Consider the following 26,348-nt stretch of genomic DNA (forward strand, 5'->3'; position numbering starts at 1 on the left):
CCTAAAACACTCACAGGCACAGAAGAAAACCTGAAAACCCAGCAGCTGCCCCGACTGTTATCTTCATGACAATTGTTAAGAGGTCCTTTTCTGTTCGTAGTCCACCATCTCACCTACACCAAAAGCAGGCCCCGGAGTTATTTATAAGGCAGGCCTTTGTAACAGCTGCTTGCTGACACTCAGGTAAGGCTTTCTGACAGCAATGAAGAGGAGGCAGAGGAAGATAACAATTACTTCCTCTCCTGTCTCTGATTTTAGACACTTTGACAGGCCAGTTTTACAAAAGCCCACACGAGAGGTGGGAGAAGAAAAAGACCAGCACAAGCCTGCTCCTGAAGAAATGGACTTCCCAGAGACACCACAGGCTCCCCTAACCACAGACCACGGAAAGCTGCCGGGCATTTCACAACCAGGAATCTCTCCTTGCCCCCGGGGAATCTGTGCACTCGCCGAGGGTACGGAAACCTGTTCCTGTGCATTAGATCAAATGACAACTCAAAGTTACCATCGGCTTTTATCTGGATCAAAGGCAGAAAGATAAATATCTCAGCCATGACTTAAAATTCCTACTCCAGCAACCAAAAGCTTTCTACATTGTGGTTCCAGAGAGAAGAGACAGAGCAGGCTGTTCTGCTACCCACCTCAAAGCTTGGCTCACTGTCTGGGGCTCTCCTGAAACTGGGGGAGCTTCTGGAACTGGGTTCTTAGAAGGTGGGGGCTCATTCTCTGTCCCAGGGATCAGCCCCTCTGACCTGGATTAAAGCTAAATAGATACAGGGAAAAGAGGACTGGGAAATCTCTTCTGCTTTACCCTGGTGGCAAAGGCAATACCCTTATTTTATTGAGGGCAAACAGGCCCAGGAAGGGGAAGGTGCTTAACAACAAAACCCACCGAGCAGGAGCAGAGCTGTGGTCAGAACGCCTGCTCAAATGTGGAAAGAAAGGAAGCCGTTTCTTAAAAAGCCACTTTGTGTGCTTAGTCACTCAGTTGTGTCTTACTCATTGCGACCCCATGGACTGTAGCCCTCCAGGCTCCTCTGTCCATGGGGATTCTCTAGGCAAGAATACTGGAGTGGGTTGCCATGCCCTCATCCAGGGGATCTTCCCAACCCAGGGATCGAACCCAAATCTCCCGCATTGCAGGTGGATTCTTTACCATCTGAGCCACCAGGGAAGCCCATGAATACTGGAGTGGGTAGCCTACCCCCTAGAGAGACATAATTCATGATCTTTATATTTACCCACTAAAAGTGTGTAAGTCACTGGTTTTTAGTATGCTTATGAAGTCGTGCAACTAATCTTGAAACATTTTATTATAGCAAAAAGGAAGTCTGAATCTATGAATAGTCACTCTCCACGCCCCCTGTTTGCCTCCACCCTGATCCCTAAGCCCAGGCAACCACACAGCTACTCTCTGTTGCTATAGACCTGCCTACTCTGGACATTTCACATAACTGGACTCATACGATGGTCTTCTGTGACTAGAAAGCCATTCTCTCACGATGCACTTCAGCAGCAGACCCTCTGGTGGCTCCGTGAACTAGAACCCAGAGAGGTGCTTGCAGTGTAGCTGCTAACCGCATGTGGGCGTCCAAATGATTACAGTGGATATACTAAAACTTCAGTTCCTCAACTCTCGGCAGCCACGGTTCAAGTGCTTAACAGCCCCCTGTAGCTCGTGGCTATCACATTAGACAGCACAGATGTGAAATACCACCATCACTGCAGAGAGTTCTGTTGGACAGAGCTAACTCCAAGGATACCCAGGTATTTGCTCCTTAACCCAGTGTCTCCGAAATGCTTGTTTCTTCAAGTGTTGAAAAGTTATCTTTGCAGATGGAGACTGAAGGTGAGAAAGAGGTAAGGGGAGGCGGGGTGGTGGTGGAGGGGCCGGGCAGCGGGAATACGGAGGAGTTGGGAAGGGAGGGAGGGAGAGAGTGGTGTGCCAGGAAGAGCCAACCTCCTCCTCACACCTTCCCCCACCACCTCAGTGTTATGCCGGGTGCCCAGGGAGCTCCCCCGGCCAGGACCCAAACCTGAAAAGCTTTCTGTTTAGTGAAGTTCATCCAAAAGGCAGATATGCCAAAGCCTTTGGAAGCGCTTCAAGGAATCTAGCTTCTACCTCAGCTGTTTGATGATTTCTGAAGTGTTTCATGCCAGGGGCTGAACTGAGGGACTCCTTAATGAGCGTGAACAGTCCTGATCGATTTCCGGCCAGCAGCAGCTACTTTGGCTGCCAAGATGTGACCACTACGGCTGATGGACACCCCAAGGCTACAGCCATGGAATCTTGGCATGCCCGGACAGAAGGGAGACCAGGCTCTGAGTTCCACTCCTCTCCTTGGGTTGTCACTAGTTCAGCTATAATGTCTTTCTTCTTATTCTCCAAAGATGTCTCAGTCACTGGCTCCCAGGAGCAGGGCAGCAGGGTATTTCAAACTGCTGTTTTAGATGCATTAAGATGATCAGACGACCCAGACTGATGGATAAACAAAAGGAAAAACAGAATCACATTCAGCAAGAAATCCTTTACCGATCCAAGGGTCCTTTGTTCCAAAACACTCTGCAAAAATCATCCATCATGACCTTTAAAGTTGTTTTAGAGGAGTATTATTAAGTTGGCTAATGTCCTTTTGCTTAAAACTCTGCTGAAAGATGTATCTTCTTTCCCTTTTTTAGTAGTCAATTTAATTTATTTAAAAAGAAAGAAACAGGCAACCTAATGAATGTTTCTTCCAATGTGCCTGCTTGTCTAAATCAGTAATTTTGTCTTAAATTGCCCCTCCTTCAATGAGTGGCAGTGGGGGGATTTAAAGAATCAATAGACTATATTTCTAAGATACCAGGACCAAAAGAGAACCAGGTGAATATTCACCAAGCTATGACAAGAGTTCATTTGCTAACAAGCTGTTCTTTCAGGGAAGGGTACTGCGTGTTTCTTGGTCCCTTGGTTTTCAGAAACATCCTTCACCATGGAGATGTAGCTAAGCAGGAAGAGGTTCTATGAGGGGGCTTTAGACTTTTGATCCTAAGCAACAGACCAGGTGTGAAGAACCGGCTCTCTGGAGTTCTCAGTTCAGCCACCGCCATTACTCTGCCCCTTGAAGTCATTCGTGACCTTCATGACTTCACACATTCAGTGATCATTATATCCATAATTCAGGGTGTTTTCCCCCCTATGTTTTAGCTCTGGTAATCCTCTCAGTAACTTTGCAGTTGGTGCCATTCTTTCTTCCATCTTAGAGCTGAAGAACTAGAAGTTTAGAGATGTTGAAGAAGCCATCAAAGTCACACAGCCATCAAGAGGATTTGCTAGGGCCAGACTCCCGGTGTCTTGCATCCCAGGCTGACATTTAGACCATCTTCCTTATGTGACAACTTGTGCCAGTTGGTATGGAAAAGAGAAAGCAGAGGAGCAAGGGGATCTGAAGATCAGGGATCCCAGAGGCCTGAGAACAGGCTTAGGCTGTTACTTCACAGGTAGTTTCTACTGTGGGCAAAGGGGGGGGTCTCATAAAGTAAGGCAGCTTTCATCCTTGCAGTGAATGGCTTGTGTCTGCTGGTCAGAGAGAATTTCCATGGGACTAAATAACCAAGGATGCTTCAGCCACTCTCCTCCCTGAGAGTTTGCAGAACTGCGTGCCCTCAGCTTTACCTTCAATGAGGTCACCGTATTCTCATTTTCTTTCTTTTTTTAATTTGTTTTGTTTTTATTTTTATTTATTTTTTAATTTTATTTTATTTTTTAACTTTAAAATATTGTATTGTTTTTGCATGTATCAACATGAATCCGCCACAGGTATACATGTGTTCCCCATCCTGAACCCTCCTCCCTCCTCCCTCCCCGTATCATCCCTCTGGGTCGTCCCAGTGCACCAGCCCCAAGCATCCAGTATCATGCATCAAACCTGGACTGGCGACTCGTTTTATATATGATATTATACATGTATTTTCTTGTGATTGCAGTGTAAGTTACCTCGACAAGTCAAATCAATCTAATTAATATCAATAGATAAATATATACATATTTATATGTGTGTGCACATTAAAACTTATATACTTCAACTTATATAGTGTGGGAGATTGACTGCAAAGACAGCCTTAGGTCTCCAACCCTCTCTGGATCCTGTATGTTTTGCAAGGTGATTTCAGAGCATCTCCTCCTCCATGCACCTGGGTAGACTGGGTGGCCTGCTTTGGCCAACAGAGTGAAGCAGAAGAGAACTGAAGTTGTTTTTCAGAGCTTAGGCATCAAAGGGCCTTGCACACGTCGACCCTGTCTCAGAACTTGCCCACCATCATGGAACAGCCAGGACAGCCTGCTGGAGGACGAGAGACCAGCAGAGAAAGTTGGTTTGGCTCAGCCAAGGCCAGTACAACCCAGCCAGCACCACAAACACCAGCCAGGTGGCCTCAGACGTGGGAGCAAGCCCCACCAGGATCACCAGAGCCTAATAACGCCTCAACAGAGCTGACTCATCGACCTATAGGCTTGCAAGCAATAATAGCTATTATTTGAAACCAGAACTTTTAGGGCCAGAGGAGATAGGAGTCCAACCAGTCAGAACCTGCTTCACCAACCTGATCAAGGCTAACGTCCCGAAAAGGGTTCACTCCCACAAGGTTTAGATCCCACATGCATTTGAAGATGCTCCTGGGGAAACAATCACTATTTCTGATGGGAGGGTTTCGAGACCAAAATTGCTCTGAACTTGGCTAAAAGAGCAAAAGCTTGGAGTCAGGCAATCTGGGTTAGACTCCTCACCCAAGCACTTGAGTCCTACGTGGAAAAGTCACTCTGCCCCCAGGGGTACTCACTTGAGACCAGATGAATTTAGTATGAAGCAAAGTAATCCTGGCTGGCTAAGGAGGTTTATTACCAAAGGGCCAGAGCCTCATTTGTGCATGGACAGGACAGAATGAGTCTCAGGTGCACAGAATTCTTAACAAACAGGGCTCAGGTTCTTCCTAGAAGGTAGACTCTGTTTCTGGCTTTCCCTAATGAATGCTGCCCCCTACAGCACATACATAAAATAGGCTTTAAAAAACAATTGTGCAGGGACACCTTCTATCTTCTGTCTCAGCAGAGGGATGGAAGAGCCTGGTAGGCTGCAGTCCATGGAGTCGCTAAGAGTTGGACATGACTGAGCGACTTCACTTTCATGCATTGGAGAAGGCCATGGCAACCCACTCCAGTGTTCTTGCCTGGAGAATCCCAGGGATGGGGGAGCCTGATGCCTGCTGTCTGTCTATGGGGTCACACAGAGTCGGACACGACTGAAGTGACTTAGCAGCAGCAGCAGAGGGCAAAGAAACGGAAATGAGTTCAATGTTAGGTGGCTAAAACCAAGCACCCATAACTTCTCACTCGGTGGTCACAGCTATTTCCATCTGGCAGGGATCCTCGTCTGTGGCCTCTCTGATGGCCTCAGAACATGAGTTTGGCCAATGTATCTGAAGTTAAGGGAGAAATCTTCCCCAAGTATGTGAATGGAGTAATGGAAGTCATCGCAAATCACATACAGGCTGTTATCTGCATGAATGCAACTTTTGCTCACTAATGAACCCTAAAGGGTAAGCAGCATGAAGAATAAAGCATATGGCTGGGATGAATGGAGATCTTCAATGGAACCAATCCAAAGGTGGGGCTTTGGAAACCCCAACAAACTGTGGGGGAGCATGTGTCACTACCAGGCCCCTCTAGGACCTACTAAAATCACACCAACTTTACCCTTTGCCTAGGATCATCAAATCCTCTCTTTTCAAGGGATCTTAGGGAGGAGCTGTTCCAATCTACCTGCTAATGTAAGGAATCCTCCTTAGGAACCTTAGGGAGTGATGACTTAGCCTCCATATCTGTTGCCCTGGAGTCAGGGGACTCCCTATACCTCAGACAGACTTTTCAACTGTGAGAAGACAAGAGTGAAAAACTTTTTTGTTTTTAAAATGAAACCCAAGTTTGCCTCCTTGTCTTTTTTTATTTCTGCCCTCTGTGGCTCTGTGTGTGTTAGTCACTCAGTCGTGTCGGACTCTATGACCCCATGGACCGTAGCCCGCCAGGCTCCTCTGTCCATGGGATTTCCCAGGCAAGCATACTGGAGTAGGTTCCATTCCCTTCTTCAGGGGATCTTCCTGACCCAGGGATCAAACCCGGGTCTCCTGCACTGTAGGCAGATTCTTTAGTGCCAGGGAAGCCCTGCCCTCTGTGGCTAGAGGGAGAAAAAAAGCTGGTCCAGTATACAGACCATTTCTAAAAGGAAACCGGTCTCTTTCCATAAAACAGGTCCCTCTCCATGAGATTGTTCCCTATAACATCTTTGTTCCTAACTGTTGAGTGGGTGAATGGATGTTCTGAGCAAAGAACATCTCTCTGGGTCTCACACTCTGATGAGGTTCTGCCTAATCCAGAGACTTAGGTTTATTCTTCCTACACTCTTCCTCATAGCTCTTCTCTTCTTCTCAAGAGCCAGTATCACACGGCGTGATGAGGCCACCTGGGCTATGTGTAACACCTGTCTCTTCTACCAGACTGTTGGTTCCATGAAGGCAAGCATCATTGTCTGCTTTTTCACTTTCAAATTTTCAGTTACTAGCGTGATGCCCAAGACAGAGGAGGCAACTGAACACGTGCTGAACAGATGGAAGAGTTTCAAGTACACGAATATGCAGCCAAATAAGAAGGGGGGGACTATTACTCCATACTGTACAGTCTGGCTGGAATTCCCCACCTCTTAAAACTGGAGCCAAATCTAGCATAACTTTTCTTGCAGCAAAAAGCAGCAAGTACCTTCAAAGACCCTTATCCTTAGGGCGAATCCTGAGTCTTGAATCCACCAGCTGGTGGCCCACTGGAGGGCGAGAGTGGACATCCTTGCGGAGACTGACTTCAGTGCTGCCTGCTGTCAGCTCCTCACCACTGGAGAGGAAGCTTTCCCACCTTACCTGATCACGCCACGATGTGGGTTTTATTCAGTCCTCATACATTCTACAAAACTGTGAGAACAACTGGTTGGAAGACTCTGTCTGGAAGAAAATGTTGAGACACTCTAGAGGCACCCTCCTCCTAGACTCGAACACGATACAAAACCTGGGCAGTAGGGGGCAGCAGAGACTCACTGTCCTGGACTATTCTGAGCTAAAGGACTTTTTTTGTATCCTTGCTTTATTCAAGGTGAGTTATTACGGATCCCTGATTGCCTACTCCTTTTCATCTTTCATAAAAATGCTCTGATTCTCCCATTTTGCAAAAGGCGGAGGGAGCCTCAGGTATGGAGAGGGCTTCTTGACCTTTGCTCTTATGAAGGAAGTAGGACAGGCCGCTGATGGAAATCTCGAATAAGAGATTTCACTGAAAAGATCTCTGGAATCTCCACTAAGTCTGGGGAGCCTTGCCAATCCCATGAATTGACACGGCTGCCACCGTTGATGGCAGGAGGTCCTGGGACACTAAGAATGTAAACTGTGCCCACAATGCCTTGGCATAAGCCGCTGTGTGGCACAACCATTTATCTCCATGGGGTGGCACCGGCTGATGGCCCATGCATCACTTCCACCACAGCAGAGATGGACTGTGACCATTATGCCGGAGACAAATGTTCTCAATTATCCTCAGTTGACACCCTCATCGGAAGACGGTTCTCTGACATGTGATGGAATCCTAATGAAATGCACAGACTCGGAAGCTTGCAGACAGCAAGCTGCTGCTAAGAAAGAGGCATTTTATCTGTCAGGTTCATTTAGGCCTGAGGATGCCACGTCCTCAGCACAGAGGCAGCCACACGTGTTCACAAGGAACTCCTCACCTAGTTGGTGCAGCTACATGAGCTGTCAAGGCTTTTGTTTTTAATATGTATTTATTTGGCTGTACAGGGCATTAGTCACGGCACACGGGATCTTTTTAGCTGCGGCAAGTGGGATCTAGTTCTCTGACCAGGGATGGAACCTGGGCCCCCTGCATTGGGAGCACAGAGTCTTAGCCATTGCACCACCAAGGAAGTCCCAAGCTGTCAAAGTTTTACTGTTCAGGAACAGTCCCTGTTCTAACCAGCATTCTCTTCTTATACTGTGCATTGTGAATACAGTCCCCATATGCTCATAGAAAAGTTAATCTCATTTATCCCTACTCATATTTATCTTTTCATGTTAATAAACACTGTCAAATACCTAACTTGGTGAAGGAAAATATTTTTCTAAAAAAGAAGAACATTAAATGAACAACTAAACTAAGCCCTGGCTGCAGATGACACCTGGATAAAAATGACCAGGGGAGCCCCCAGAAACATAAATACTTTTCCTTACCAATGATCCTTGAAATTAAATTGAATCTGTGTGTGTGTGACACTTTCCACACAGCAGATGGAAGCGAAAGAAATACTGAAATTCATCACCTGAAGATGAGATGAACATCCACCAGTTATTTTCAGTTCCTGACATAAGACCAATCAAATAGATCTTTCATCTTCCTAAATGGTTTCTTTTCTTTTTCTCGACTCATTCATTCTGTAACAAAAATCCAGGTTTATCGTATTTTTGAGGAAGGATGTATAGCAGAACCATGAGCTCACGCATGGCTTTGAAACACATCCATATTTAGAGAAAAACAAACATGGTTACATCCTTCTTATTCTTCTCCCTGCAAAAACGATGGCTCGAGTATTATTAGTTTGACACTTTGGAGGGACTGATGCGTCTCCTCCTTTGAAGGCTCTTCTGAATTACACAGTAGATCAAGAAAACAGCTCCCGAAGGTGGCCAGACAGAGTGCTTTCACCTTCAGGTCTGACTTTAGTTTAATGCTAGAGGTGCAGGACCGAAGCGAGCACGGAGCATGTGAAGGAAGGAGCACCATAAAGGCTCCTCCCCAGGTGGTCCTGCTGGCACTCACCCTTCCTCTCACCAGACATATATGAGTACATGTCCTATACTCTTATAAGAGTTATATGTCTTATACTCACCAAGTAACACCAGACTCTCCAAGTGCAGGCAGACAAAGAGCCAGAAGATGATTCTCCACGCAGAGAGCGGATGAGCCACCGGCTCCCTGTGACCACCTCCTTGCCCTGAGTTCCCTGTTACTGTATCTAGATTCCACAGGGGCAACTCTCCTTTTTATATTTCCAACCGAAGTCTGGGATCCAAATCCATCTCCTTATTTTCCATTAGCTCAACTGAAACAAGGGAGCAGTGAATGATTTTTTTTTTTTTTTCTAAATTAAGAACTTCACTAGAGATTAGTGAGGCAATAGCAAGAAATCAAAAGATCCAAAGACCCTGTGCAAGGTAGGTAGGTCTACAAGTATAACGTGCTAACTCCTAAGACTAAACGTGAATACGTGTACAATAAAAAGCATGCACATCAAATAATTCTAATTACATAAAAGTGTCCTGCATACTATAAAGTGATATTCAAATGTGTTAGCAAGTACTAAGACCATGTGTTTTTAGCTACATTTGAAGACTTTCCTGGTGATCCAGTGGTGAAGACCTCTTGCTTCACGGCTTCGAGCGCTGATAAGGGAACTGAGATCCTGCAATGCCAGTGTAAACGGTTCCCAATGAACTGAGCTCCTGCTATATGCTAGGCATTAGTCTGGGTGTTTTCCTGCGCTCATCTCTATTACCTATTAACAACACACAACAAAGTAGTTGCTGACAATTGCAGGGCAGTTAGAAGGTAGCTTGCCCTTTAATTGCCCGACAAAGGGGACCATGAATTCCCCCTAAGAGAGAGGTTCTCAAACTTCAGTGATGTAAGAAGGATAAGGGTGTAAAATCCAGACTTTCCGACTCTAACTCAGAAATCTGACCTAGAAGGACTAGGTTTGTAAAGCTTCAGGATTTCTCTCTTAAGCAACGACCTCAAAGGATGCTGGTGCCGGAGGCCCATTCATCAGACCTTGAGGAATGATGGAGTCTTGAATTCACGGTCCCACCAGACCATGGGACGTGAGCTGTTCACCTCGGACTTAACAGAGAGACCATGTGGGGCTTGGTCCCTCTCCCATCACACCAGGGCCATCTGCATACACATGTTGGAGCATAAAAATGCCACTGTGGAGGCACTATCCTGGAAGAGGTGCCATGTGTTTTAGGACTTCTCATCTCTTCAATTAGGCAACGTCGATAATTTGTTTAGAACAAGAGGGAACCAGGGTGTGAGATGCAAACTAGAAAAATGAAACCTGCCTTTACTGCAGGAGCCATAACCTCCACCCTCTGACCTGTGAAAGGGCACCGTTAACAGCAAACCAGCTGACTCCACAACACTGAGAAAGATCAGAAGGCATTAACTGTTTCAAGCCACGTAAATGAGCACGATGCCAATAAACTCCAGCTATTAGGAAACAAGTCACACCCTGCATACAAACGTCTTCAACCAACAGAAGAGACAAGGAAAGAAAACTTGAACTGAATTCTACAAAAAAGGAGGAAACAAACACTTTGTGACTGACTTTCTCCCATCACCAGGGCTAGGGCAGCCTGTTGCTGCTTCACAGATGAACATATTGAATCTCTGCCAAGTGAGGTGACTTGATGTTGGGAAAGGATTAACAAAACCTTTCCCTTTCTGCATGAGAATTTGACCTTGCGTTGACCTTCTATCTCTGTTTCCCCTGGAAACTTGATAAAGATAGAATGTCAGCTATGTTACTAAGCAACACTGCTCATGATAAAAATGACCCTGGATAGTTACACTACAACTGGACAGACAACAGCTGTAAATGAAGACTAAATGCCTGTTGGAGGCCACCATCATTTTGGACTTCTCTGAGTGCTATGACTACCGATCGGGCCCAAGTCTTGCGGGAACCCTAGAAGTTAGGCAGATGGAGCTGTCACAGGAAATACTGGCTCCTGTGGGACACGCAGCTTTTAAGCTAGAGGAACTCCTCCACCTGCCCCCTGTGGATCTTGTTTCTTCACACCTGAGCTGTCACCCGAGGTAGGAGGGGGCAGTGATGGGCCCTGGATGCTGCGTGGACTGCTGTCTACACTGCCGGGAGGACCACCCCATGGAACAGAAATGCCCACACTGCCCTGCTTACAACCTTCCTGACAGTCTCCAGCGGAGTGGAAGGGTGCCAGGTGTGGCCTCTGATGGTCTCAGTGAGACCCTGAGCACATGCCCCGGTGAGCAGTGCCCTTGCCCAAAGCCACACTCCTGGGAGATGACAGGGCCAGAACTCAGTCAGCTGGCTGCCTTCAAGGGAAACACTCTCTGTTTAATTGCAGGGCCCAAAACTTTTCTCCTGAAATAACTGTATTCTGGCCCAAGAGACTGGTGCAGCTGGTGCAAGGCCCTGCCAGACCTGCTTTTCCCCTTCAGTGCCACGTGAAGTCCCTAGATTTGGAAGCATCTATTTCATCCTGCCTGCCCACCTTAACAGCTGAGTCACTGAGCTTCACTGCTAGATGGTTCTCTCAGCTCTTTGCAGGAAACCGGCCTCAGCAGGAAGCCCCTTTTCTTGTCACTTTAGCAAAGTGACATTGTAACTAACTTTTAAACCCAGCACCCCCATGACCTACTCATCTCTGGCCCAAACACAGTTTTCAGATCTATTGATAGATAGATAATACTCTGCCTAACATGTTGGTGGTTTCTGTTGATCAAAGAAGTAGGAATGAAGAATAAGTAATTAACGAAGCAGATCTCTGCCCTAGCTTCCCCTTCAGTAATCTTCAGAAATAACTGTGTGACCAAGATAACATCTAGAGGAAGACCACAAGGAGTCGACAAGGCTGCACACAAGTCTGCGTATGGGGGGATGGTGAGGACTCTGACCCCCATCTTAGTGATTAACTCAGGTTACTTCCTTGTTTCCCTCTAAAAGCTTTCAAGGCTTAGCTGAATCTTCAGAGGTGGGTTTTGGGGGAACAGTGAGTCAACCATCTCCCCAGATTGCTGGCATTCTGGTCAAAGGTACCTTTCCTTTCTATCAACATCTGTGAGAACTGATTTTGTAAAGCAGCGAGCAGTGGAACCTGGCTCATTACGTAACAGGAGAGACTTCTTTAAACACAATGATACCCTGGTTCAAACCTTTGAGATGGCTCAATGATGGCTTCAGGCTGAAGGGTAGTGGTGATGTCACATCTGATCCCCAAACTGAGGTGACTATTACCCATGAGCCCAGACAGGTACTCAAGCTCTCCCCTTGTCTGGGGTGACAGCTCTGGCATGGCAGGGGTCCCCTGATGACCCCTACCCCAACACTGAAATGATCTTGCAGAAGTTTCCCTCTGCAGGACCTTGTGAGGCTACTAAAATGTGAGGCTACTAACACCTGAGCCCACACAGGTCCTCCCGACCAGAACAGTGGATGCATCATTCCTTCCCAAACTCCCCTTCCTTTGCTCTCAGCAAAAATATTCAGATGGAAATCAGGACAAATGACATTGCCTCTCTTCCTCAGCCTTCTTCTTCACAACTCTGAGCACATCCCTATTATACCACAAGGAACTGTGGTTTTGGAGAAGACTCTTGAGAGTCCCTTGGACTGCAAGGAGATCAGACCAGTCCATTCTAAAGGAAATCAACCCTGAATATTCATTGGAAGGACTGATGCTGAAGCTGAAGCTCCAATACTTTGACCACCTCATGTGAAGATCTGACTCATTGGAAAAGACTCTGATGCTGGGAAAGATTGAGGGCAGGAGGAGAAGAGGACGAGAGAGGATGAGATGGTTGGATGGCATCACCGACTCTATGGACGTGACTTTGAGCAAGCTCCAGGAGATAGTGATGGACAAGCGTGGTGTGCTGCAGTTCATGCAGTTCAAGACTCAGACTCGACTGAGCAACTGAGCAACAAGAGTAAGCACCACCCCTCCCCCAAGCAGTCCAGGACCCAGTCCTCACTGTCACAACCTCCAGCCCAAAGTTGGGCACAAATGGTGATGAATAAGGCGACATGAAACACGGGCACCACAGCCATGCACTCTTTTGCGTGACCTGGACCACTGGATCAGCTTCATCTAAACTGTAATTTTAGGTCAGTATCTTGATTAACAGCAGAACATGGGCCACTTTTTCATGCTTCCCTGTCCCATTCACTAAGCCTGATAAAGAGCTTGCCTTGCCAACCACAAAGTGACAAGTTTATCAGTTCAGTTCAGTCGCTCCGTCGTGTCCGACTCTTTGCGACCCCATGGACTGCAGCACGCCAGGCCTCCCTGTCCATCACCAACCCCTGGCGCTTGCTCAAATTCATGTCCATAAAGTCAGTGATGCCATCCAAAGACCCTGATGATGGGAGAGATTGAAGGTGGGAGGAGATGGGGACAACAGAGGATGAGATGGTTGGATGGCATCACTGACTCAATGGACATGAGTTTGAGTACAGTCTGGGAGTTGGTGATGGACAGGGAGGCCTGGCGTGCTGCAGTCCATGGGGTTGCAAAAAGTCAGACTTGACTGAGCGACTGAACTGAACTGATTCCGGTCCATTTTAGTTCACTGATTCCTAAAATGTCAGTGTTCACTCTTGCCATCTCCTATTCGACCACTTCCAATTTACTTTCATTCATGGACCTAACATTCCAGGTTCCTACGCAATATTGTTCTTTACAGCATCAGACTTTATTTCTATCACCAGTCACATCCACAACTGGGTGTTGTTTTTGCTTTGGTTCTGTCCCTTCATTCTTTCTGGAGTTATTGCTCCACTGATCTCCAGCAGCATATTGGGCACCTACTGACCTGGGGAGTTCATCTTTCAGTGTCATATCTTTTTGCCTTTTCATACTGTTCATGGGGTTCTCAAGGCAAGAATACTGAAGTGGCTTGCCATTCCCTTCTCCAGTGGACCACGTTTTGTCAGAACACTCCACCACGACCCCTCTGTCTTGGGTGGCCCTAAACAGCATGGCTCATAGTTTCACTGAGTTAGACAAAGGCTGTGGTCCTTTGTCTAATCAGTTTGATTCGTTTTCTGTGATTGTGGTTTTCATTCAGTCTGCCCTCTGATGGATAAGGATAAGAGGCTTATGGAAGCTTCCTGCTGGGAGAGACTGACTGTAGGGGAATCTGGGTCTTGTTCTGAAGGGCGGGGCCATGCTCAATAAATCTTCAATACAATTTTCTGTTGACGGGCAGGGCTGCGTTCCCTCCCAGTTTTTTGACCTGAGGCCAAACTATGGTGAAGATAATGAAGAAAATGGGATCTCCTTCAAAAGGTCCCGTGTATGCACTGCCATACTCAGTGCTCCTGATCCTGCAGCAGGCCACTGCGGACCCACGCCTCCGCCAGAGCCTCCTGGACACCCACAGGCTAGTCTGGGTCAGTCTCTAGCGGGGTCACTGCTCCTTTCTCCTGGGTCCTGGTGCGCACAAGGTTTTGTTTGTGCCCTCCAAGTCTGTTTCCCTAGTCCTGTGTTCTGGTGGCTCTATGGTGGGGTTAATGGCGACCTCCTCCTAGAGGGCTTATGCCACACCCAGCTCTGCTGCACCCAGAGCTCCTGCCCCTGTGGCAGGCAACTGCTGACCTGTACCTCCACAGGAGACACTCAAACCCTCAAAGGCAGGTCTGGCTCAGCCTCTGTGGGGTCTCCTGGTGCACACAAGGTTTTGTTTGAGTCCTCCGAGGATCTCTGGTGGGTATGGGGTTTGATTTTTAAATGTGATTTTGCCTCTCCTACCATCTTGCTGTGGCTTCTCCTTTGCCCCTGGACATGGGGTATCTTTTTTTGGTGGGAACTAACATTATCCTGTCGATGGTTGTTCAGTAGCAAGTTGTAATTTTGGAATTCTTGCAGAAGATGAGTGCGCATCCTTCTACTCCACCACACAGATTCTAAATCAATGGCTCCAATGTTATTCAGACATGACATTGTGCTAAATGCTCTTAAAATCCTATCTCCAGCCGTGTCTGGCTCTCCTTGTCTGCTCAGGACAGGCAGAAGTGAACAAGGAAGAAGAAAGTGACACAGAGAATGAAGACTTGAGAAAGGAACCCACTAGAAAGTGCTGGTGGAGCCAAACAGCCAGTTAAAATCAAAGAATTCATTACTTCACAGTGACTCAGTGATAGACAACTTTAGACCCATTTTACAGAAGGGAAAGCTGAGGCCTGGAGAAGTGTCTTGAGTGCTAGGTAGGAGTGAGCTGGATCTCAAACCCAAGTGCTTTTGCGTTATGCCACAGTCACCAGTTGTGACTCTCAGCAAAGTACCAAAATTAGTTTTTAGCAAACGATCTTGTTATATATTTCAGCATCTTAAAATAATTTGCTTCATTTCTAAGACAAAATATTTTTTTCCCAAGAGAATGAAAATAAAAGTGTCAAATGTGGAGAGAAACTAATCCTCTCACACACTGTTGCTTGAAATTATAAATAGGGATAACCTTTGGGGAACAAAATTGGACACTGTTAAAACATGTAAAATGTGCACATACCCTTCAAAAAGCAATTTCACTGAAACAGTTGTATACATGCAAAAAAGACACATGAGGACACTAACCTCAAAACTATTTATAACATCAAAAAATTAGAAGCAATCGAAATGACCGTGACTGAAAATATTAAAGTAAGTTCATACAATGGAATACCATGCAACAATTTTATGAAGAAAGAAAATGAATGATCCATTAAAAAATGTCTGTCCATGATTTGTTGATTTTATTTATAAGACTTAAAGTGTCCTATATAAAGCATTTCAAATAGTTCCTGGCAAAGAGTGAACATTAGGAAAAATTTATCAAAATGTTACAGTATATACATTTAACTATGATTTAAAATGCATGAAAAAAATGTTGTTTAGTCATTCAGTTCTGTCCAAGTGTTTTGCGACCCCATGGACTGTAGCCCGCCAGGCTCCTCTGTCCATGGGATTTTGCAGGCAAGAATACTGGAGTGGGCTGCCATTCCCTTGACCCCGGGATTGAACCCACGCCTCTTGCATCTCCTACACTGTCAGGTGGATCCTTTACCACCGAGCCACTGGGGAAGCCCAAAAGAGGAATATGAATTAAATGGTAAACAGTAGCTTTGTTTGGGAAGTGGGATTACATAGGCTTTTTTTTTCTTTCAATAAATTTGTATTGCCTGAATATTTTAATTATTTTTGTATTGAAAATAAAGATATTCTTTCTATAAAATGAAGAAAACATTATTATTCAGAAAAGAACATTCTCCTTATGCATAGAATTCGGTCTAGGAATACTAAGCATTCCAAATTTCTATGATGGACTAAATATTTTAGAAATGTATTAAATTTCTGGCAGTGTTACCCATTCAGAGGATATAAGTGAGGGAGTGGAAGGAAGAGAAAACAGATCATGCCACACATGTTGGGGGGTGAAAAAAAAAAACAAAACAGCTATTTCATCTCCCCTGAAAATCTGAAATTCTGGCCTGGAGCCTTAAAGTCGCTCAGAGCCAAAAGAGGAGGTGAAGGGCCACCCTAAGTCCCTGCCATCCCTTGACAGACATTTCACAGCTGATGCTGCAGACGCATTCTGCAGGGTCCTCCTGTCACACTCAGGCCAGGCAAGGCTTGGCCTGGTTGTTGCCTGCAGGAGTGCAAATCCAAAGGTGGATCCAAACCGTGAGAGTGATAACGATGCAATAGGCAACCAGCAGGCTTTCTAAAGCCTAAGGCTCTGCAAACTTTCTTCCAAACCTGTAAAATCTGGAACCTAAATCTCTAGGAAAACGAACAGGATGTGTTGCTGCACAGAACGTTTCTGGGTTTTGTGTGTCACCTATGTCCTTGGCCACCCTAAGGGACAACGTAATGAACTCTGTGAGTCCTGACGTTTTTTTCCTAACTCAGAAGGAAGTACTACCTGTTATTTTCTTTTATTTTACATCTCAGTTGATTGCTCAGTATAATCAGAACTAAATTCAGAGATGATGACAAAAGGGGAGTTTGTATTTTTGGACAAGATTTTAAGAGGAATGCTTTAGCACAAAGTATAAAGTGCTCTGGGGTTTTTGAAAAGTTGCTCATTACAATTTCCTTTTATTCCTCTTAATCCTTTTTTAAAACTGGGACTAAATGTTGAAATATTTTTGTCATTTATTGACAGAATAATGAACTTACTGATATGATTAGAGCCAACTCTAGGACTGGAAATCCTAGGTCCAGGGGTCACAGAGAAAAGCAGACGACCTGGTTCATCTGAGAGTGAGAAGCCAGAGCACAGTGCTGCCCAGGTCTGACTGACCCACAAGAAAGCTTCAAGGAAGGACAGGTAATGAGATTCTTATTCTTATCCCAGACTTGACCTCACGGGAAAGCAGTCCACACCTCAACTACAGCTCCAACCACACTGAATGGCAATTTATCTGCTCATGAGGGTTTCTCTCTCCAAGCTTTCTCCAGGTGAAGAATGATACCTAATGCACGTAAGTACCTGTTGTGTCTTACACATGGCCAGGTGGCTGAGTTATTTCTGTTCCCTGACCACAAACTATATTTTGCATGCAAGCTGCCAACTTCAGTCTGCAAGGTCAGATTCAAGGGAGAACACAGGGGCCATGAAGAAAGGAGGAGGAAATAATGACAGTCTCTGAAGGTAAAATTCCATAACCCTTTACCTCAGGACAGTGGAAAAGTAATAAAAAGTACCCTGGCCTGTCCCAAGCTTGCTCTCCCTCAGCTCCTCAGGGCAGGAGAGGGTTAATAAATGTACCTCACGTGCACCTGACCCTCCAACCAGTAATTTTTATCACTGCAAATCCTTACAGGATTGTGAGCATGTTGCAGCTTCCAGAACATTCTCATGCATATTCCCTCACTTGACGCTCCTCACAGCCATCCCAGGGGACAGGACAGAGCCGGAGTTCAATTCTAGGAGCTAGATGCGGACATGAACTGCAGCACTCAACTACCAGTCAGGGAAAGTTACTAATCTCATTTAGCCTCATTTTACCTATAAAACGGAGTTAATATTTACCTCATGGAATGTTTGTGAAGATCAAGTAATATCGAGAAAATCAAAGTCCCTGGGAAATACTACGCGCTCCACAAGTAAATATGACTTTCCTTCCTTTGACGCTGGAGTCCTTCCCTGGGACGATGCCTCTGTCAGAATCCACAGCCACTGTCCTGCAGAAGGCCTCCCAGCTGTCTGCTCGCTTGGGGTGCACATGGCAACCCCCGCCCGGGACAGAAGCAGACTGGCGGCCACACCCGTGTCAGAGGGGAGCCCCAGCTGGGCTGCCTGAGTGACCCTGCATCCTGTGGGCCCTGGGACACAGGTCCGGCCACCAACCCTGCACCCTCCTGCGTGTGTTCCCTCCACGGCGAACCTTTTCCTTATTTTCTCAATTTTTGGACACTGGCCTCACATCCATCCTTGAAACTTTTTTTATGTCTCTTCTCCCCAAAGGATTATGGAACAAGGGCAGGCCAATCTAGCAGAAAGTCCCTGCACAGGCTTCCCCAACATCTTCTCCTTTCTCCCCACCTCCTTCAACCTGCACACCTCTAACCAACTCTCAATGAGCAAAGCTTAGAGCATTTCCTTTCTACTTTCAGGAAAAGCACTGTATAAACTGTGATTCTGGAACCAAAGTACCTGAGTTCAGTTCCATCTCCACCTCTCACTCTCTGCTGTGACTTCAGGAAGTACTTAATCTCTCTTTCCCTTAGCTCCATCCTTTGTAAGGGGGGATAACAATACAACTTGGGGGGATTCAATGAGGCACATAATAGGAACGCAACAAAATCAGTTCTCTTCTATCTTATGTATGTATATAAATGCATCTGGAAGGTTATGCACAGAATAGTTTATACTGGTGTCCTTCAGGGAACATATGAAGGAGAACTTTTCTTTGATATAAACTTGTACCATTTTACAAGCATATATTGTTTTTGTAATTTAAACACACTTTTAACAAGAATATTCTTGGGTATGGTAAAGAAAAGGAAGGAAGCAGGGGGAAGGGAGGTGGACCAGCCCACTTTGCCTGGGAGGAATAAAGGAGGGCTCTGCTTGTTACTGAAGACTCTTCAAAGCTGTCTCAATTTCCCCATTTCTCCAATGTCTCATGAGACACAGACTACAGCAAGCAAAGGTCTGTTTTATTAGCTTCTATGCAAGAGTCCCCACGGGGCTATTTACCTTTTCCGCATAACCTAAAACTTCAGTACTATGCACGGTCAAAAAAAGAAAAAAACGTATCCTTTTTTGGTAAGAGTTATAGTATCAGCATACCAAGAGGAATGCTGCCTACTCCTTCTGTGTAGCCAAGACATTCATTTAGCCACTCTACACTTCTGACTTGTTCAAAGGGGGAGAATCCTCTTGTTCCTAATTGTCCTCACATCACTTCTGATGAGTAAAAACCTATCAGCTCACAAAGCTTCATTTCTAGAGAATCGTCTACTCTATAGAGCATGTTCTATGAAAATTTATTTTCAAATTGCGAACTCTTATATTGCTTCTATGAGTCTTCTGGGCCCTACCCAGACAAACATAGCTATTCCTGCTGGAAACTATGAAAATGTAATATTTTCCCCACCTTATTAATACCTCTGCTAATAAAGGTCCTGCCAACCAAGCATGTTCTTCTGAACAGTTCCCCTCACTGTATTTGCAATCCCACACTTACCCCAAGGAACTGGATCTGCTATAAAGGAAGATGTCAGAAAGGACCCCCAAGAAAGTGGCTTACCTTTCTCGTGGCTGCTTGATGGTGGGGGTGGGGAAGTGACCGGTTTAGACTTGTCATAGTTGTTAAAGCTCTGGCTCCGTCGGTTGTTAGCAGTGGCTGACCCTCCGCGTGTCTTGGCCTCGCTGCCTGCAGCGGATACCCTCGCGGTAGGACCTGGAAGTCTAAAATGCAAAAGCAACGGAGTCATCGCTTCAGTCTCAGGAAAACAGCAGCATCTCAGAAGAAGGAACTGCAGCCATGCAAGAGGTGAGAGAAACCATTCAAGACATCGGATCTGTGGTGGCTTGCTAGTCCAAGGACTCAGTGAGACCACCACAAACATCTAGGCTATAATGACCTCAGTCCAAAGGTAAAGTATGGGCTGTTTTCCTTTGAGCACAGAAAGAGAAATATACGACTATGTTTGCTGATTAGAAATACAAAGCTCAGGAGTTCCCTGGTGGCCCAGTGGTTAGGATTCTGGGCTTTCAATGCCATGCTCCCTAATTCAATCCCTAGTCAGGGAACTAAGATGCCACAAGCCACACAGGATGACCAATAATAATAATAAAGCAAAGCTCATCTTCGTTTTTCTCCTGGATGAGTAATTTTAATTTTCAATAGGACCAAACCATGTCATCTCAAATTCTATCAAGAGTGGAACATAAAGCCCGGTTAAGACACTAAACTGTTTACTTTATGTGTGCATTTCTTCTGAAAGATATTGAAAATGGTTTTTTTGGTCATAATCTAGGGATGTAAGTATCAAGAAAAAGACTTAACTTATGATGGACATAAAAGGAACTGCTACCTCAGAACCTAACACATCTGCGATGAAAACTTATGGCCTGGATGGAAACATTTGTTCAGACATACATTTTCCTTCAACCACCTGACAACCTGTCTCCGTAGACATTACTCTGAGATTGAAGCCCAGCTTCTCTTAAGTAGATAGATAAAATCATATATTCCTTCTGTAAAATGAGCAGGAATCTGTTAGCCTAAAGACAAACACACACTTTCCCTTTAAATAAAACACTTCATTTTTGGGGTGGTTTGGGGAATAAAATCAGTAAACTAATCTTTAGTAATGTGTCTAAAGATATTATGGCCCATTTCCCAGAGAGTTACGGCTAAGACTCCCCAGATCAGAATTTTTGTTCAGGGACCACTGGGCAGACTGTTTCCAATCATTAAAGTTGAAAGATGAATAAATGATGAAATATTTAGTCATATCTTTCAGCTAAAACCCACTTAGCAGTGTTTAAAAGCCCCTGGAACCTCAGTTGACCAGCATTAGATTTAGTGATAAGTCTGAATTTTCATCTCATAAAGCTTTCAGCCTTCTCTTTCCACACAAATCTGTAAGCACCAAAGAAGTCTGCAGTCTGGAAGCATTTTAGATAGAAGCAGGCAAACACTTTAAACTTTTTTCTTGTTGGCTAAGCAAGAAAGATGGTTGTAGAGTAAGCAGAGAACATGAGCTGGTGTGAGAGGACTGTAAAATTCATACAGTCAAGAAAAAGCTGGCCCAGTTCCTTAACTGGGAGCTAGGAGAGAAGGAAGGGGGTGAGTTTTCCCCCAAAAAAGTGGCGGAGAGAAGACCTCACTTCTCACTACAGTAGGGGGATTTACCTCTCTGTTAAGTTTCCCCATCTCATTTGGAGAAGATAGTCACCCCGTGAAGACAGGCACAGAGTGGGATGCAGAACCAGCAATGTCAGTACCTGTGTTTGGGGACTAGAAGTGCCAGCTTAACCAATCAGAAGAGGCCCAGCAAAGGGATCTTGGTACCTCGAGGTTCTGATTCCAGTGCAAACAACATCCTGTAAAGCCTCCAAGATGGACAGTGTTATCTGAGGACTCACAGCCAGAGGTGGAGCTGCTGCAGGTGCTGACGTGGGGCTCCTCCAGGCTGGACTCTGCACGAGTTTTTTGCCCACAGATAGGCCTGGAAAAGGATGATGGACTTGTTCCAAGATGATGTCATAGTAACAGTTTTAAGTGGTGCAGGCTAACACAGGCCACAGCCGTTTATCCAGTGTGGAATTGGCAAAGAACAGGGAAGCAAAAAGCATCAAGGAGGGAAAAGAGTTGCCAGAGAGGCCTCCCTGCTCTAACCTGGGACTGGACCACAGATTTTTCAGGGCAGCACAGAGCCTTTACAGAGGCAAGAAATCAGGAATGGATGGCATGGCCACATCTTTGAATGAGGTGGGCAACCCGGTCCTCTGTGAAGCAGTGTGATATAGTGGATAAATTGAGCTTTTTCCTTTCAAATACAGACATAATATGGGGCCAGTGTTACAATCTGAGATTCATATTCTGTGTTTGTCACTTTGGAATAATAGTAAAGTATCCCATGGGATAACTGTAAACTTGAAATGGGACTTAATGTCCAGCCTGCTGTTTAAGTACTCATTGCAGGTTGGTTCCCCTCCTCCTCCTCTCTGCTGAGCGTAGATTCCTAAAGGAACTGGACACGGTCATAAAGAAAACATGCTATGGTATAAAAAAAGAATCGCACAAATAAAGAAGGAAATAGATTTAAGTTAAAGAAGCAGAAGAGACCTGGACAAAAATCCACACACAAGAGTTGGAGATCAACATTTCCAAAGGGGCATGGCAGGCTTTGACAAACAGGATTCATCATTTCCCTAAGGAACAATGGAGAAGAACAACTCCTTCATCCAAGTATTTGTGACAAAGACTTACACCTGGGGTACCTCTGAGCCATCTGTGAGCTCCACTCCCCAGACTGAGACATCCTCAGTCCTGGATTAACTGAGACAGCTCTGGTTTCCCAGGTGCGGTCACCAGCATCTCCTCCTTGAGTCAGAACCCAGAGGTGCTACACAGATGGACCCATCCTTTAAACGGCTGCAGGTTGTGCCAAGTTTTCTGAGACCTGGAAGAGGAGGTCTGGAAGGCCTCAAGTGCAGCTGACATGGCAAATAAAGATGGGTAGCACATACCGAGCCATCAAAAGCCACCATAAAGCTCAAGCCAACTCACATCACTCTCTACCTCACCACCATCACACCCTAGTAAGAACAGCACCCTTAACTTGACCAAATGGGAAAACTGGATGGAGACCAAGTAACTCCTTCCGAGTGTCAGAAGGAATCCTTGTGAACACTGTACTTTAAAACTTGGGTTCTGTTGTGAATGGGGTGGGACAGCTGCTTGCCCCAAAGCAAGCCCCTCCATTCCTCTGAAACTTTCAGCAGAGTCTGCCCCACAAACTAAGGCCACAAGTGAATGTGTAGCGGGTAGGAAGTAAGGAAAAGAGCTTCAATTGGATCCACCCAGGAGGGAACCGAAACATCCCTTGGGATGAGTCAATCCACAACTCAATTCATTCAGACTGAATTGAAAGCGCAGGATTTCAAAGCCAAAGGTGTCCATGAGAACCAAAGATACCTGAGCCATCTGCATGAGGGCACTGGACTTCACAAACTGAAGAAGGGATATGCTATGTCTGAGTTCCTGAGTCCTTCCTTACCCCAATTCGTATGCTGAAATTGTAATGCCTGATGTGATGGTATTAGGGAGTTGATGATGTCATTAAGCAGAGCCTCATGAATGAGATTAACGCCCTTATAAACGAGGACCCAGAGCGCTAGCTCGCCTCTTCCACCATGTGAGGACAGAGCAAGAAGTCGGCAGCCCACAACCTGGACGAGGGAGCCTTTACCAGAATCCAACCAGGCTGGCACCTTGACCTTGGGCTTCCAGTCGCCAGAACTGTCAGCCATAAATTTCTGCTGCTTATAAGTCACCCAATCTGTGGTGCTTTATTATGGCAGCCCCAAAAGACCACCACAGGGTTCGAGCTTGGTCTTATTTAGATCTTAAGGGCTGATGGACTCTAGCTAAACTACATATGTGTTGATAAAAGAATATGAAAGGTGAGAAGTAATTCTGGGAAGGAAATAATGACCTTGGAAGTTGGTGGATGGTCAGGGAAGGTTCCAAATAAAAGCGACCCAGAGAAAGAATCAGTGTCTGGAATGTGAGTAGGGGGCAAGAAGATAAGGGGCAGAGGGCTTATGAAGAGGGAAGCTTACAAAAAAGCACGGAGGAAAGAAAGGGCTGGTGTGTGCTGGGGTTTGGGGGGGCAGTGCGGGAGGAAACGAGGCTAGAAAAGCAGGTGTGGCCAGCCTCAGCATCACACTATGAATACTGGACTTGGTCCGGTCCTCCAGCAAGGCAACAGTCATCCTGGGGGCTGAGAGTAGAGCTAGAGCTGAAAAGCAGAGTAGCTTCCAGTCTCCAATGATACAGGCTCCCAGCCAACCTTTTGAAGCTGATTCTTGTCAACATCCTTGCGCATCAGGACCACTTCTCTCCTGGCCTGGGAGCAGCTGCTATCTGTCCATTTAGCATCCTTCCAAAGCAGAGCTTCACTTTCACTTTTCACTTTGCTGCATTGGAGAAGGAAATGGCAACCCACTCCAGTGTTCTTGCCTGGAGAATCCCAGGGACAGGGAGCCCGGTGGGCTGCCCTCTATGGGGTTGCACAGAGTCGGACACGACTGAAGTGACTTAGCAGCAGTAGCAGTAGCAGCAAAGCAGAGCTGGGTCCTGCTCATGGGGAACAGCAGCAGGTACCAGAACAGATGCTGCCCCGCAGTGCCCGACTCATCAGAACAAGCAGAGAGAGTGCAGCAAGTCAACCTCAAATCATCCACACCCTGCCTCATCCGGAGTGCCGGAAGGCTCCAACAGCTCCGTTGTGAGAGGGACTCCGCTTCCTGTGACCATTCCGGGTCCCATTCCGGGTCCAGACAACAGTTACGAAATGAGAAGACACAGATGGGTTCTCTGAAACACGCATGTTGCTTTTTGAAAAAATGATGTTTAAGGGAAGAGGCGTAACAAAGAAGCAGAAGGAAAACCCTGCTGCTCTGGGAGCCCGTGGTCAATGTCTCCAACACGTATGTGCAGAGCCAAGTGGGCAGGGCGGTAAGGCTGCCATTCCTGGCACATAACCTGCGTGTGTGTTCTGGCTCCACTTGCTGTCCTTGCTAATGAGAAGAAGAAAGTGGTTCTCCCACAAACCACTTCAAAGGCCAGGAGCAGATGTCCCACCCCCCATCCTGGAAAGATGGCAGCTTGTGTGCACGTGCTAAAGACCTCAGACGGCAGAGGTCATAATCGGAGATGCTTTTTGCTAGACAAGATGATTAAATGCCAAGTCTCTCAACTCCACAGCATCTGCTTTTCAGCAGCTGGGTGGAGAGGACTGAACTATTAGCCACATTGATTCCTCTCCACCAGATGGTCATGTAGAGATCAGCCCTGTGGGACACCCCAGAGCTGGACCAGATCAGCTGAAATCATCAACAGTAGCCTATCTGCTAGTTACGGTGGACTGATACATGCCAGGCAGCAAAGGCCTGGCAACGGCTTTATTTAATCCACACAGCACTGTAAGTGAGGCTGGACTACTTTTTACCAACAAGGAAACACCAACTCATGGAGATTAACTAATCGGCCCAGGTAACATAGTAAGCGGTGAGCACAGGGTTTGCTAGGTTTGACTGCAAAGCTGCACTCTTAGTCACCAGGCTTCAATGCCTCCCACAGGTAGAACAGGCCTAAATACCTGAGGCTCACCAGGGATACCAAGATCTCTTATCAACACAACACAGTGATCAGAGGTGGAAATTCATGGAAATTCTTCATCCCTGTACCAGTTCCCTCCATCAGTTCCTTCCCTGTAGACTCAAGGTGAGGTTTCCCTCCCAGCTCAACACCCCTGGTGCCTGTCTCGGTGTCTGGCTCAGGCCGGTATTTGCACCCGAAAAGAGACTTATTTCCAGAGACTTCATCAGTATTTGCACCTGAAAAGAGGCTTATTTCTAGAGCCCTGGAAGAGGTGTCCAACTCAGCCAGAGGGGTAGGCAGGGCTGTTTCTTTTGGCAACCGAACTTTACTGCAACTCCCCGGTGGTGCCCGATCAGCTAAAATCTTTAATAAGATTTTGCTCAAGGCTAGTGGTGGGAAAGTGGGGGTGAGGAGAAGGCAAGGAGGAGTGTCAGGCAAATAATAGAAGAAGATGTCTTTGGTCAAGCAGGAGACGACAAGAGTGAACATCGACATTTTAGGAATCAGTGAACTAAAATGGGCTGGAATGGGTGAATTTAATTCAGATGATCATTATATATCACCCACTCAATGGACATGAGTTTGAGCAAACTCCAGGAGCTAGTGAAAGACAGGGAAGCCTGGTGTGCTGCAGTCCATGGTGTGCTGCAGTCCATGGGGTCGCAAAGTGTCAGACACGACTGAGTGACTGAACAACAACAACAATCCCTTTATCAGGCTCATCAGAAACAAAATGCATCCAAAAGGAAATCTAGGTGAGGGGCTGGGCTTGCCTAGTGGCTCAGAGGTAAAGAATTGCCTGCAATACAGGAGCTGCAGGAGAGGGTTTGATTCCTGGGTTCGGAAGATCCCCTGGAGGAGGAAATGACGAACTACTCCAGTATTCATGCCTGAGAAATCCCATGGACAGAGGAGCCTGGCGGGCTGCAGTCCATAGCACCAGGACTCTGATAGAAAGCCAGAACTTGGCTTTGGGTCAGTTTGGAAGTCCTGTGCCCAGCACGCCTCCAGGGCAGGGCAGACAAGCCCATTATTCAGTTCTTCCTCTCTTCCCACCCCTCCCTGCAACTCCACCTCCTTCCATCATCTGGGACTGATAAGACATCATTCAGGGGATGCGCATGTGCTTTCAAT

General features: G+C 46.2%; 1 protein-coding gene across 7 annotated transcripts in view; it reads right to left on the reverse strand.

Moving 5' to 3' along the window:
• NAV2 (neuron navigator 2) overlaps window positions 1–26,348 on the reverse strand; it is a 423,973-nt gene that overhangs the window by 207,388 nt on the left and 190,237 nt on the right. For all 7 annotated transcript variants that reach the window (XM_002699081.7, XM_059883049.1, XM_010820889.4 and 4 more), the window contains one exon: window positions 19,623–19,783. In XM_002699081.7, coding sequence (XP_002699127.1) covers window positions 19,623–19,783 — 161 coding nt within the window. The remainder of the gene's footprint in view (window positions 1–19,622; window positions 19,784–26,348) is intronic.

The sequence above is a fragment of the Bos taurus genome, chromosome 29 (genome assembly GCF_002263795.3).
Source record: "Bos taurus isolate L1 Dominette 01449 registration number 42190680 breed Hereford chromosome 29, ARS-UCD2.0, whole genome shotgun sequence".
Lineage (NCBI taxonomy): Eukaryota > Metazoa > Chordata > Mammalia > Artiodactyla > Bovidae > Bos > Bos taurus.